The 15,205-nt window shown below is 36.4% G+C and overlaps 2 protein-coding genes across 2 annotated transcripts in view; one reads left to right on the top strand and one right to left on the bottom strand.

Moving 5' to 3' along the window:
• Window positions 1-15,205, top strand: part of LOC135073961 (large ribosomal subunit protein eL24) — a 138,718-nt gene that overhangs the window by 80,806 nt on the left and 42,707 nt on the right. The gene's annotated exons all lie outside the window — the stretch shown is intronic.
• LOC135074199 (leucine-rich repeats and immunoglobulin-like domains protein sma-10) lies at window positions 2,798-6,954 on the bottom strand. Its single transcript, XM_063968499.1, has 2 exons — window positions 4,224-6,954; window positions 2,798-3,990 (listed from the first exon to the last, which is right to left on the bottom strand). Exon 1 carries the CDS (start codon window positions 6,784-6,786, stop codon window positions 4,285-4,287), a length of 2,502 nt encoding a protein of 833 aa, XP_063824569.1. The 5' UTR covers window positions 6,787-6,954; the 3' UTR covers window positions 2,798-3,990; window positions 4,224-4,284.

The following is a 15,205-nucleotide window of genomic DNA, read 5'->3' as shown; positions in this document are numbered from 1 at the left end:
CAAACGGCAGGTTTTAAAACTAGCAGGGACAAAGTTGACGCCGGCGCAAGCGAGTCCATTAAGGTAGCATTTACGTTCTCTTTAAAAGTTGTGTCCGAATATTGTGAAGTATAAAGAAAAGAAGGAAGTGAGAGAACTAAATAAACGCACAGTCAGCGCGGGAATCTGGCGAAGTAAGGCGGTGACAGCTAGAGCCAAGATGAATTATTCAGGGCAGTCAATTGCTAGCCTCTTTCGCGAGCCTGTCCGCAAATACACCGGCCGCATCCAGCATATCAACACTTTAATAAGACCTAGTTTTATTTACTGTTATTTCATTTGTTGCAAGGTGCTTTTTAGGTAGCATTGTCAAAAGTAACCTTTTTGCGAAAAGACATTATTTTTTTATCAATAAATGCAGAGTGGGTTGAATAACATGCATTAGTGTAATTAAATAACAAAAAGGCTGGTGCCAGCAGCTGTTCTACTAGTTAGTGAAAAGGCTTTTTGAGCACTGCAATCAATCCATAGATTTGTTGGCATTGTTCCAATACATACCGACATCATTTCGTTTCAATATTCCGTAGACGGTCCAATAAATATAAATATATTTTTCATTAATATTTTATACAGTAAAACATTTTTTTAACTACATAGAAAATACTCGTATCACGTCTTTAAACTTACCTACTATACTTTTTCGTCGTTTGCAATATTTTCGAAGAAAACTTGCTTTTAATATCACTGATCTACCATAACACAAAGTACAATTTAATTGTCACCGCGGCCGAAATGTTCCCACAAAGTGCGAGGTCAAAGATGAGAAATTGGAGGTAACAAGATATAAAATTATACGGAGGGTAACAAAAGAATGAATTGCCACTGTCATAGTTGCGGATGAATAATTCAGAGGTGCTGACCGGCCGCCGCCGCAACAGTGTGGCTCGCGCTTCGTGTTTCAACACTTTTTTGCAACACACAATATGCAATAATGAATAAATGGCAAGATGACGAACAGTCACATTTGTAAAAGGATTTCCCAGAAATGATTGTTTTAATAATTAGACCTTATTAAAAGTAAGTACTTCCAATAACTTTCCACCGGCAGGGGCACAGCGGAACTACGTTGACGTTTACTGCTACGATTTTAATTAAATGCTTTCATTGGAGCCAAGGATTAAATAGGGGTTGGTAATTAAAGCCGACCAGGATTAACGACCTTTGTCTTCTGCAATTATGATTTATTAAGTCTCACCATACAGCTAGAGTCTTAGCAATTTTAAAATTTATTTAAATATAGGTACCTACGCAGTTTCGCTCTAGAAAAAACGCAGGTATTATAAATTATCTTTCAATTTACCCTCAATTTCATATTGAAATAAAAGAATTGCCTCTATTATGAGAGGATGAAGGCATGTCGCCTGAATTAACAAAATTAAATAATTGAATATCTATCACTGAGTAGGCAGTGAGGGAGGGTGAACCCCAATATCAATATTTAATCGAGACATAGACGCCACCCGTCTGTTTGTCTTGTGCACCACGATTCATAACAGCTGAAGGGCTGTTTACATTTCACTATAGAATTTGGAATAACCTTGTTAACATTTTCATATTCCCCTCGCTCCGCAATTGCCCGCCGTACGTCTCGCATAATGTTCGCTATTCCACAAAGTTGCAGACACCGTAAGCGGCCTTAAATATTAAAAGGATACCTTACCTAAGGAGCCGTTGTCCAACTCTCGGCTTAGCAGCCTATACTGGCCGTAGATAGATACGTACGTAAACACCGTCTTCCACCGAACCGCGTACCGTAACGTAGGCACATTTATACACTTGGGTAACTCTTTATGCGTATTTTCTTTTGATTCACATTCAGGTAGGATTAAGTAAAGGCTTATCAAAACGATAAAATATAACAACTTGGCTAGAAGCTCTTACCCAGAATACTGTAAAATGCTAGTGTGTAAAACTCTTGAGCTAAAGCGGCCGACTTAATTACCATACATTCCTGCGGGAACCTTTTCTCGGATCAAATTATTATACTAATATAAATAAAATTAAATACCACATCATTTTGCGTAATTAAGTAACACTTAAGTTTAAATAGATGTTCTAACGAACGCCTAACACATTCTTACCAATTTATAGAACTAATTTTACACGCACAATATTTTTGAGTTAATCTGTTTTTCTTACATAAATTGTTTCCTTACTGAATTTCTCTTATTACACGTGAGAAATACAAAGTACGATACTGTATCCGATTTTATCTGTAACACCATTGAACAAAAATCTATGCTACATTATTATATTCAAGAAATTAATAAAGCGATTTATTCGGGGATTTCGCTGTGCAAACCAATCCCAAACACCCTACAGGCATATAAAAGGCGTAGGCGGCCTCTTATTTTCTCTGTCAATACAAATATTGAAAAATCATTATCTACGTTCACTTCTTTTCTTTTAAGTGAACACGATTTTCTTTAGATAAATCGCAAGGAAAATTATTTTCGATTCGCTTGTTATATTTTCACGATATTTATCACTTCGGGTGGAAGTGAAATGTCTCTTTAATAAATCTTATTTATACAGCTGTACATGTACAAAGACCCTTTTTACACTAGCTATTTATTTATTAGTGAAGCGAGATCGCAGTAAGCAAGTTGCGATATCGCCGCGATTATTTTACGCTAATGTAAAAAGGCTCTTTAGCTTAGAGAGTTATTGCTTGCTAAATAAATAATAATTTGGGGAGCTTAAGTAAATTGGGTAAGTATTCCGTAAAATTCATTTTCACAATTTCATGCTATTTATTTATTAAATCTTGACTATCCGTTTGTACATCATAAACTACAATTCACGTAAAAACATATATCTACACATCATTGTTTTCAAAATGTTATATATCAAGTTACAACCTTAGTTTCAGGATGATGAATGAAATGTATTTTTTTTTATGTAACGTCAATCGAATACAAACAAACTATTGAATCTTAAACCAGTTATACAATTTTACACTAATTATGTATTTGGTGTCTATAACATAAAGAAGTACTCGTAATTACAATTTTGCCGTGAGTTTCGATAAAACTATAATGATATTATCATTACAGTTTTAACATTATCGAAGTTAGGGTAACATTAAATAAAACATCACATAAAAAGGAATTAGATTAAAATAGCCAAAAGTAAATCTATGAATATTTCTATGAGAAGTAAACAGAGCGATAAACAATTTGGCGTTAGAAACAACATTTGGCACTTGAATCGGGCACGCTACACGATAATTAGCAATATCATTATGTTAATAGTTACAAAGGGTTAACAGGGAAGACTTGATCTGTGGGGTTACTCTCGAAATACAACAATGCTTAATATCCCGCTTTAATAATGTTAGAAATGTTAGAGAGCTTCACACCTTTCATAATAGAGAATTATTATTGACACGCACGACTCGTAGCAGAATACGTGGTTTGTACGTGAAATTATCAAATACATGGAATAGAAAATATACTCATAAGATATACAGTCCGAGAGTAACCCGAATGCTCTTTGCAAAAGTTTTGGTATAGTTAGTAACGTTTTAAACAAATACACACCCAATGCCTTACTAATTAAGAAAGCCATTTTTGCTGACAATTATTTTAATTATGAAAAAATAAAATATGTATCATTTTATTGCTTGTCATAAGTATCCGTCATAATTCGCCAGCAACAATGGCTTTAGGGCATGTATTACAACTACAATTAGTAGGTAATATCTTGAAATGAAAAACTTTGAATATTAATCACAAATTCACAATGTCTCTACGACTTCGCACAAAAATATTTCTATTTCTATGGTCATCGATAAAACAACAAAACAATTATTTACATATTAGAAACGAGGGCAACGCTTAGCCTCTGCAGTCCAGCCCATCACTCTATTTGTACTTATTTCATAAAAAAATACGCACGTCCATATATCACATAACACCGCCCCTCCATCAAGCAGCCGACCGCTTCGAACTGAAACAAACAAGGCGTATTTATAGCCATCATAAAACAACATCTACCAGACACTCGTTTTAAACACCGTTAATTACCAGTATCAATCAAGGTACCCGTAGACCAGAGAGTGTATGAAATAGAGACATATTCCGTTTGTTAACCAACTATAATCAAATACCTACTACTCTACTTAATTTAATAAGATATGAAATTAACGTAAACATCGAAATTTGAATAGATTTTATACTCACATTAGTGCTACGTCAAAAGTGAGTCGTATTCGAAGGGTGTAGGATCGGCTGCTCTCAAGTGTCACCACAGCACCCCGCCGGATATATTGGACACCTCTATTTGGTCCTCTCGCTCTATTGTAACAGCTGGTACCCGTCTTCTTCTGTATCTCAATCGGAAGCTTGCCCATAAAATTAAGGACATCACTATTAGGGTCGATACAATGCCTGTTCCTAGGTATTGTGCGTAGCTTGTATGAGTAGACTGGTAAGGAGAGAATTCTGTTTTTTTATTCAAATTAGTCGAATCAGCTTCCGCAGTGTCGTTTTCTACTCCACTTGAATTAGGTGACAATAAATTTAATTTTGATTCATTTTTGGATATTTCATCCATATTCATTTTACTCACTATGTTAGTTGGAGTATTTAGTCGTTTTCCAGATCTATTTTTATGAGGACTGACCTCATCCAGATACAATTTACCCGTATCTTTAGGTGGTGAGTAAACATATGGTTCAATATCTAAAAACTTGTGATCAATACTGAACTGATCGTTTTGGATTTTATTTTGTTCCAAAACTTTAGTCGATTCTCTAACTTTAGCAGCAGAGCTTTCATTGAAATAATCGGTATAAGGAATTTTATTTTCGTATCTTGATGTCGTGCTGTCGTTGCGTACTATCTGTGGTTGTAAATTATTTCTCTGATTTATTGTTAACGACTTGTTCGCAAAAACAGCATTACCTTTATCGGGGTAATTGATTGTCTCGTGTTTAGCTCTTTCTGTTTTGTTATTGAGGTAGCCGTAATATCGAAGTAATTTGTTAATCATTTCAGTACTATACAAGTTTACAGGTGGTAAGCTTTCGCTTATAGTGAATGTTTCGGGGAAGGTACAATTGTATTTTGTTACATCGGTCTTAGTTTCTGATGTAGAGTAATAACACGTCTCTCCATTTGATAAACTCTTGTTCCAAGTCATCCAGTCCTTTAACCACATTTCAGAACTGCAGTTTATTTTATTACCGTGCAGTCTCAGTGTCTTTAGTTGACTCAAGTAAAAAAGTAGGTCATTCCTAACTTCAGAAAGGTTATTCATTCTTAGATCTAAGTACTGTAAGTGGGAAAAAGCAGCTAACGCAGCTGAATCGGCCAGTAATTGTCGAGCTAGGCCCGGGCTGGACTGTAGGTGTAACATTTGCACGCTTTCCGGATTTGACATTGGAAATGAACCATCCTTTTCTGGGACCGAGAGATTTAAATAACAGAGCCTGAGATCTCGCAACGAAAGAGGCCCATCGAATGTACTCGAAGAGAAGGACTGAACGGGATTATTTGAAAGATCTAACATTTCCAGGGAAAGCAAATCATCAAACACGTGGTCTTCAATGTAACGTATTTGATTGTTTTGTAATAACAAAATACGAAGATTGGGCAGATTTTTAAAATCTGGTATAGAAAGATTTCTAATTAGATTGTTGTTCATAGATAAATATTTAAGCTCATCCGGTAAAGATTTCGGAACGCTGGTCAGAAGGTTCTTATTCAAGTTTAAAAATAAAAGCATTTCGAGTCTTCCCAAGGAATCATCTTCAACAGATGTGACTTTATTGTCTGAAAAGTCTAGGGATTGAAGCAATGGATAGCTATCTAAATCGCCACAGCGAACTGAAGATATGCGGTTTCCTACCAACGATAGGAAACGGACAGAGTGTGTGAAAGCTTCGGGAACTTGATAGAGACCGGTCCTCGATGCATCGATTTGCTGCAAGCGCCGGCCGGTGCCCACCAGCAGCTGCGTGTCCAGTTGCGTGATGCCCAGGTGCGGGTTGTCAGTCAGCAGAAGACGCGCCAAGTTCGGCAACAGCTGCAGCGCTCCCGGTGCAAGTTTCCTCAAATTATTGTGCGACACGTCCAAATGTTGCAGTAACCAGTTGTTAAAATAATTTTCATGAATAAATTCTATATTATTCCTGCTAAGATTCAAATGCTGAAGGTTCTTGAGCGGTGTAAATACATTCGCTAACAAGGTCAAATTGTTTTCAGATAAATCCAAGGACTCGAGCTTGTTTAATCCGCTGAAAGACTCTTCTATCACACTTATGATCCTATTTTTACTCAGATCTAGTTTCCTTAGATTAATAAATTTATTGAAGATGCCTTTTTTAATGATTTGTAACTTATTTGCGGACAAATCAATTTCTTGCACATTCTGTGTCTTTATATTGAGGTTTATCTTGACAATATTGCTATTTCTAATTATAAGTGAGTGAGTATCCATTGCTGATAAATCAAAATCAACAGTACTGACGTTGCACGTACTGGGGTAATGCACTGAAAGTTCCGTAAGAGTTTTGTTTCCATACTTCAGCCTCAAAGATTCCAGCTGTTTGTCTTCATTACAGCACACCACCACACGATATACTTTCGTACATTCTCTCAATGTTATGTTATAAGAACATCTTTGACATAAAGTCACGTTATTACTGCACGAACATATTTCTGGGCACGTCGAAGCCAAATTCGTAACTTGCCACGACGATACAATAATTAAAAGTAAACACTGTTTAAGAGATAAAGCCATGATCGACACAGTTTGTTGGTCCAATTTTAGGCTGGATTAAGAACCAAATGGAACTGAAGTTGACATGATTTGTAAGAGTTGTCGCGATTCACGATTGCACAAAGTTGTTGTGTTCTACGGTTATAAAGCATAGTTGTAACTTCACTCCAGCACTGACACTCAAGTTGTCGCGGCAGTCGGGCGGCTGTCACTCATGCTCGGCGGCGGTCGTGCGAGTGCAGCGAGGACACGTGAGCACAGTGCACCGGGCGGGCGGGACGAGCGGCCGGCACGCGGGCGCCAGCGGGTCTGGCCGCGAACTGTGTGGACCGAGGGCGCGAGCCGCGGCGCCGGCGCCCTGCCGCCGCCGCTATACCCTCAACCTTATTTTTATATAGTCAACTGACTTCCACACCGCCACTATTTATGTCATACTCGGCGCTCCCTAATACGTTATTTCGAGGACGCAAGTATTTGTAAGTGTACGTAATATTTTTCGGTTGCTCTCTAGCAGAGATTGCTCCCTGTTGGGCTCTCCCGGCAGGATAGCATGATTTAAACGATAAGTTATTATTGCTGAATAGCTTACAGACTTTATATTACATTATGAAGCTAGTAGACGGAAAATGTTACGGATTTGCCTCATACTTTTATGAGTTTATAGCCGTTTCGAACTTTGGTATAAAGTAGCGAAGAAAAAGCTTATTGGAAGAGGAAAATCTGCCCCACAACTTTAGTGTAGAAAATGTTTTATATGCTAACTATAACTTTAGCCGTAAGTAAGTAAATGCGTTATTTTTCAAAATATTATTGACACTTAAAACCTACATAGTTTTCCATCTTTATTTATTTTAAAAAATATCAATTATTCCGAATATGTGCTAAAAATCATGAAAAGACTGCTGTAACTTTAAGCTGCTTCCACAAAAATACAAAACTTATACGTCCTGCAGTTCTAAGAAGTTAGAGGCGAAGCTAAATGCGCTTTAGCAAAGGAGATTAAAGAAATACAGGCCTGTGCTTGACAATCGCAGTGTGTCGCCGTGTCCCGGAGGTATCTGTTCCGCGACGCTCCTTTATCTGGACAAAGGCAATGAACTAACGGTCAGCTCTGAAGTCCACCTTTTTATCCAACCCTTTCTTTATACTGTTTCGAACATCTTTACTGAAACGTTCGACTAGCATTTTCATGAATTGCTCCCACAAGGTTTTCCAAAGGGTCACTTTATTGCGATCCTTAATTTGGGTTATTTGAACTTTTCTTGTCCCTTCCTGAATGTTTTCAGGACGAAATCGTCGCATTCGAGTATTTCAACCACCTTGCGTATGTTACGTGTACCTACTTATTACGGCCTAATGCCAAATTTATGACTTTTGCGAACACATACATTCCGTTGAAAAAGGTGTCAGCTTATATCCCACGTCACGTAGCAAGCTTTTTCTGTTCGTGCTTTAATGTATTCTCAGTATTTTAATTTATTTATAAGGAAAATTGTCTTATGTATAATGTCGAATGTCTTCAGCTAATTCTGGTAAGTGGTAGCATTTGCAGTTTAGACTTGGGAGTATTAAGAAATAATTCATGGAGTGCCGGGCGGATATATCCCCCGTATATTAGGTTATTGCATTCGGAGCATTCCCATCTATTTCAGGGAGCACCTTACCCGAATACATTTATTAAAGTGACCCTCAGCTTAGAGACCGCCAGATAAATCATAGTCAGGAAATGGCGGGTTTTCGCGGTAAACCGAATAAAAAAGGAAAATCCTTTACATCAGTGGGTACTAACAAGAAAACGAATACCTGGAAATAATGATTCGATCGAATCAAAGAAATTCAAAAGCTTTGTACAGTTGCCGTCAGAATTTTGCTTATATTAAATATATTAAAACAGTATGCCTCAAAATTAAAAAAAAAAGAAACGGGATCCCTTCATTGTCCATCTAAGTATGTATCAATCGATTAGTCGTTCATTCAATTAGTTATTTTTTCTGTTAGCAAAAAATCAATTTCTCACAAATGCATAGTAGTGTGAATGCAAGGAATCATGTTGAAATTAATTAATATCATTATTAAAAGGAAAAAAAAAGAAATAGGAAAATTGAAATATAGTAAGAAGATGTGAGGGTACGGCGGACCCCTTAGTGCGCGAATCCAACTTGCATTTGATTTATTTTTATTGATATACTATTCTCATAATTCTCAATGGCCCATAATAGAGATAAGCCTCATTTACTTTGCGAAATAATGATGACAAATTAAACCTAAGAGAATAATATAAATGTGTCAGGATAAAAACTACGAAAACTGAGATTCTTTAATGCGTTGTGCACTTCAAAACACTTTTACTCCTGACCTGCTTTCGAAACAGTTCTCTTTACGAAAAAGTTTGCAAACAAACAACAATACTTTCAACAGTCCAGTAAAACGCTTGTCTTAGTTAGACGGTAGTGATTAAGTAACAAAATAGACGTGAAGCAAGCCGAAGCATTGCGCCATTAGCGACCGGTAACAGTAAACTGTTCCGGGAACTAAAAGTGCACCTTCCCCGGAACAAAATCGCTGTCATTAGGGTAACGAGGGCGAGTTGCTGACGCGGCCGTGTCCGTGCTCCTGGCTCGCAGACCTAATGAACCGGTCCCCTTGGCAGCTACGGAACCCTACATTGTTACCTAGGTCCAGGTAATTTACGAAATTGCACCAATTTCATCGTCACTCCCCAAATTACTACTAGTTAAGGCCGGGTAGCAGAGAAAATGGCGAAAATGAGGTTTTCATTTTTCATTTTTGAGGTACTAAACAGTAAAATTAAAGGCTAAGATTTTTATTGGGCATAGTTGAGGATATTTTCTAGGGCTATTAACGGATAGAAACACGATTTGATGAAGTTGACTCGATAGAATAAATTCCCAAAGTTACCTCTATTCGTTTTCTATTTATGGTTTTATTTTTAAAATAAGCGATTTGAGATTCCAAATCTTTTACTAAACTAAAGTTCAGAAATAACTTGAGGGCTTTTAACGGATGAATTTTTTATATTGCGTCTTATTTAGTTACTATGTTAAAAAATGTGGAAAAAATCGTCCATAACGGCTTGGACAATCTCAATCAGTCGCGCGGTGGCGCTTACGGAGGACGGACGCGTGTCAGTTTTTTGGCCGTGACAGTTCGCGATTTGTCAATATTTTTGACAATGATGACTTTGATGAGTCACAGTATAATAATATCAGTGTTACTGGAGAAAGCTTAAATTTTTGATAATTAAGAATTATCAATTTTGTCTACCTATTGAAATTTAAATCGTTCGCATCCTTTTAAACGAAGACTCTACTCATGATACATAGTAAATTCCTCAAATATGAGACAAAACCAATGAGTTAAAATTACATTTTCATATTACCTACATACAATCGTCTTACACTCTTTAGAAGAGCACACTGACACAAATAAATAATAAAAAATACTGTCTAAGGTCTGTAGCTAAAGGTCTAAGCTGTAAGATAGAAGAATCTTCTAGCCAAAAAGATGGCAGATGCAACAGATGTCAACGGATTTAAAACTGGAGTTCATATGACTCCTTGTAGAATTGAGTCTCTAGAGCGTCCCTTCCTCCACCATGCGTAAGAATGTTTCAAAAATACTGTCTAAGGTCTGTAGCTAAAGGTCTAAGCTGCAAGATAGAAGATCTTCTAGCCAAAATGATGGCAGATGCAGCAAATGTCAACGGATTTAAAACTGGAGTTCATGTGACTCCTTGTAGACTTGAGTGTCTAGAGCGTCCCTTCCTCCACCATGCGTAAGAATTTTCATAAAAATACTGTCTAAGGTCTGTAGCTAAAGGTCTACGCTGCAAGATGGAAGAATCTTCTAACCGAAAAGATGGCAGATGCAGCAGATGTCAACGGATTTAAAACTGGAGTTGATGTGACTCCTTGTAGACTTGAGTGTCTAGAGCGTCCCTTCCTCCACCATGCGTAAGAATTTTCACAAAAATACTGTCTAAGGTCTGTAGCTAAAGGTCTAAGCCGTAAGATAGAAGAATCTTTTAGCCAAAAACATGCCAGATGCAGCATATATGAACGGATTTAAGACTGGACTGGCACCACCTTGCAATGTCATCCTCTCATTGTTATCTGTAATGTAAATTATTTTTAAAATGTATTTAAAAAATAAAATTTTAATGTTCGTTTTATTATTTCAATAATCTGACCTCTCAACTCAACTACACTACACAAACACCTTTGTTCGCAACTGTACTGACGAAACCTCGATATTATACCGTTCATTTAAGATGGCAAGCCTAATGTATGGAACGGTCGCTTTTTTGTAACCTTTATAATTTGGTCGGCTTATAGAAGAATTAACAGTTCGATAACTTTTTTATAAGTCGTAATATGAAGCTGAAATTAACAGGATAGCTTATTCAAGGAACATTTTAATATGTCCATTGTATGCCATGTTCCCTTGTTATAAGGGAATCGCGTATTCGGCCACGAAAGTAAGACTGTTAAAATAAATTCGATTTCTTGAAATCTCTCCTTTGCGCAAAGCCACATCATTTATATTTACTGTGGTTATAAAGGTGTACCAGGGGTACATGCTACATCTTTTTATTCGATTGTAAGAGTACTGGTTTACTCACAAATCCGTTTTATCTGATTTTCGAAATCTTTTAATTACACTGGTGTTTATCATTCAAATCAATGATTAATGTTTGAACTAATTTGGACATATCAAGGTCTATCATTGGTATTTTTTTAAAACTTCTGCGTTGAGCAATTTACGAGATCTGGGGCATCACAAAACATTACCCCAGCAAAATTCTAAATAACTTGAGAACCGGAACACGAAAAAATTTTGCTATTCGTGGACAAATTACTACGCAACAAGAGCTATCTATCCATGTATTTGGTTCCGGGATAAACGACTTTCAAAAAAAAAATTTGCCAGGATAATGTTTGAAACGTTACCCCAGCAAAATCTGTTTTTTCCTAATAACTTTAAAACTATAATTTGAACGAATTTTGCTATTAGTGGACAAATTTCTGCTCACGATGGACTAATTATTATCTGCTATACTCTCGACTCTCTAAAGCACAACATTTATAAAAATTTTGCTGCGGTAATGCACTCCAGGTATCCGTGTGTGATGCTCATTGCTCATAGTGATTTTCGATACAGAGCCCCGTACATACGTTATACATAAATTATGGAAAGAAAACACCCAGACCACAAACAAATATGTATGCAATTTTAGTATGATATTTTTATTTATTAATAAACAAAAAGACTGAACAAAATTGATGCGTGTACTGATTAATGTAATTAACCTCATGCAAAGTTTCGTGAATTGCAACAACTATAATTTATTATCCAAGCTCTAAATAATCGCTACTACGAGTAACTGATCATAAAATGTTTTTCCAATCGCTCAAGCTCCCGAGGATCTACCGATAGGTCGAGTGACGTAATCTTGAAATTCTTTTAGCCGGCGCGGAACTTCCGGAAGGTCGGGTGTTTACTTTGGCAGTTATATTCTATATTTATTCGATTCTAAAATATATTCCCAAAAATTTTGAAAGTTGTTTTAATTTGTATCACTTGGATATGATTTGTATTAGAAAGTGCTGTGAGTGTGACGCTTGAACGGAAGGAAGTCAACCTAACCTAACCAACTGCGTTTTCTATACTGTGTAGCCGCGAGAGCTCTTTGGCGCGCTGTCTTCGGCGAAGTATTGCGCGCGCAGATTTTGACAGCGCGAAATACCTACTTTAGCAGAAATACCAAGCCTTAAGGCTTGGTATTTCTTCTAAAGTAGGTATTTCGCGCTGTCAAAATCTGCGCGCGCAATTCTTCGCCGAAAACAGCGCGTCAAAGAGCTCCCGCCACAATTTCCAGCTACACAGTATAGAAATACGCAGTTGGTTAAGTTAGGTTGACTTCCTTCCCTTCAAGCGTCACACTCACAATTCGAAAGGGTAATTTGACGGTGTTTGGGGAATTCTAGGAATAAATACAGAGTCTCCTCATTGAGATTGAGACATTTCAATTTGAGATTTCACTTGACATTGAACACAATCTGAAATGGATTTTTCAAACACTTGTAAAAATAAAAAGTAATTAAATCAAAGGCACTAAGTAGTATTGATATCAACTTCGAAGAAAATGACTGCCAAAATTACTTTCTACCCGTTCCACAGGTCTTTCATGAATTATATTAAGGTATTGTTAAACTAAATTTCAAGTAGATTGAACCAAGGAATCACTTTGTCCCATACAAACTTTGCCCCCTTTTTTCACCCCCTTCATTTCATGACCCCATTTCGGAAAATCTTTTCTTATGAGATGCCTACGTCATAAAAAAAACACACCTTCCAACTTTCAGGTCTCTACGATATCCGTCAGTCATTTAGGACAAAGCATTTTTATTAGTTGTTCAAAACTCTATCGTTCCAGGTATGTCATTGACAGGAGGGCGCTACTATCTTAATGGGTTATTCATTAGTCCCAACTTTATGCCACTTGACATTTCAGAATCGTTTGACTTTAGATACCTAAGCGATTTGATATTCGGAGTCTTTTAATGAAATCAAGTTCTGAAATAACTTGAGGTGTTGTACCCGATCAAGCTTTTCATTGCAGGACAGTTAAATAGTTTTATTATTAGTTTCTTCTCTAAGTCTTAATTTGTCAGAGTAGGTAAAGGCTCCATGAGAGCAAAATTTAGCTTTATAATAGTTTTTAATTTTTTTCTTGAAATATTTGACGCCTTGTAATCTCTTGTAATCTCTCGTTAATATAGGTCCACACAAATAAAGAATGTTTGACTTCGACTTTAATAATTATGCTCTTACATAATTATAAATAAACTAGCTTTCCGCCCGCCGCTTCGCCCTCGTGGAATTTTTTGGTTTTTATATAACCTATTACACTCAGATATAATGTGGCTTTCTATTGGTGAAAGATTTTTTAAAATCAGTTCAGTAGATCCCGAGATTACCCCTTACAATTTAACAAATATACAAACACACAAACTTTACCTCTTTATAATATTAGATTATAGATAGGTAATTTGAAACCCTATATTGTTTTATTCTTTTTTTTATTTTAAATATTTCACGATCCAAACTAATATTTACTGTAAGTAAATGCTAAATAGTAAATATTAGTTTGGATTGTGAAATATCCTACTAATATTATAAAGGCGAAAGTTTGGATGTCTGGATGTCATGATGTCTGGATGTTTGTTACTCTTTCACGCAAAAACTACTGAACGGATTTTGTTGAAACTTTACAGTATTATTGTTTATAACCCAGATTAACATTATGACGATATGTGGCAAATAAATTTCAATAAATAAATAAGACGTGTCTAAAAGCGTCATCTATCGTCATTGGTTAAAATCTACAGCACTGGACAAACTACGGTATGACGTTCGTAAATATTCATTCGGGGGAAACCGTGAAACGCCATCTATCAACATGGGTAAAATGAGGTAAAACATCATATCTAACGGGGGTAAAACGAGGTCCACGCGAACGAAGTCGCGGGCGGCCGCTAGTTTATAATAGGTAGCTTTCCCTCCGCAACCTTATTGGTATTCCATGTATGTGTCTTTTAACTGAGTTCTGTTAAACATTTCATGTAAAATTTGTCCAATTATAACTCTATTTACATCTGCATCTGTAAGCAAGGATTCATGTTCTCCAGCCCAGATGCCGAGTAAACAGAATCGTCTTTCAGTGACGTGCAGCTGCCCCTATATTTGACCCACTGACCTAATTTTTTATTATTTATTTGTGTCAGTGTGCTCTTCTAAAGAGTGAAGACGATTGTATATAGGTACTATTAAAATGTAATTTTAACTCATTGGTTTTGTCTCATATTTGAGGAATGTATCATGAGTAGAGTCTTAGCTTAAAAGGATGCCAACGATTTAAATTTCAATAGGTAGACAAAATTCAGAATTCTTAATTATCAAAAATTTTAGCTTTCTCCAGTAACACTGATATTATTATACTGTGACTCATCAAAGTCATCATTGTCAAAAATATTGACAAATCGAGAACTGTCACGGCCAAAAAACTGGCACGCGTCCGTCCTCCGTAAGCGCCACCGCGCGACTGATTGAGATTGTCCAAGCCGTCATGGGCGATTTTTTCCACATTTTTTAACATAGTAACTAAATAAGACGCAAAATAAAAATTTCATCCGTTAAAAGCCCTCAAGTTATTTCTGAACTTTAGTTTAGTAAAAGATTCAGAATCTCAAATCGCTTATTTTAAAAATAAAACCATAATTAGAAAACGAATAGAGGTAACTTTGGGAATTTATTCTATCGAGTCAACTTCATCAAATCGTGTTTCCATCCGTTAATAGCCCTAGAAAATATCCTCAACTATGCCCAAAAAAAATCTTAGCCTTTTATTTTACTGTTT

This window comes from Ostrinia nubilalis, chromosome 8 (genome assembly GCF_963855985.1).
Source record: "Ostrinia nubilalis chromosome 8, ilOstNubi1.1, whole genome shotgun sequence".
Taxonomy (NCBI): Eukaryota; Metazoa; Arthropoda; class Insecta; order Lepidoptera; family Crambidae; genus Ostrinia; species Ostrinia nubilalis.
Note: the sequence above shows the minus strand (reverse complement) of the source record. Positions and strands in the feature narration are given on the sequence as shown.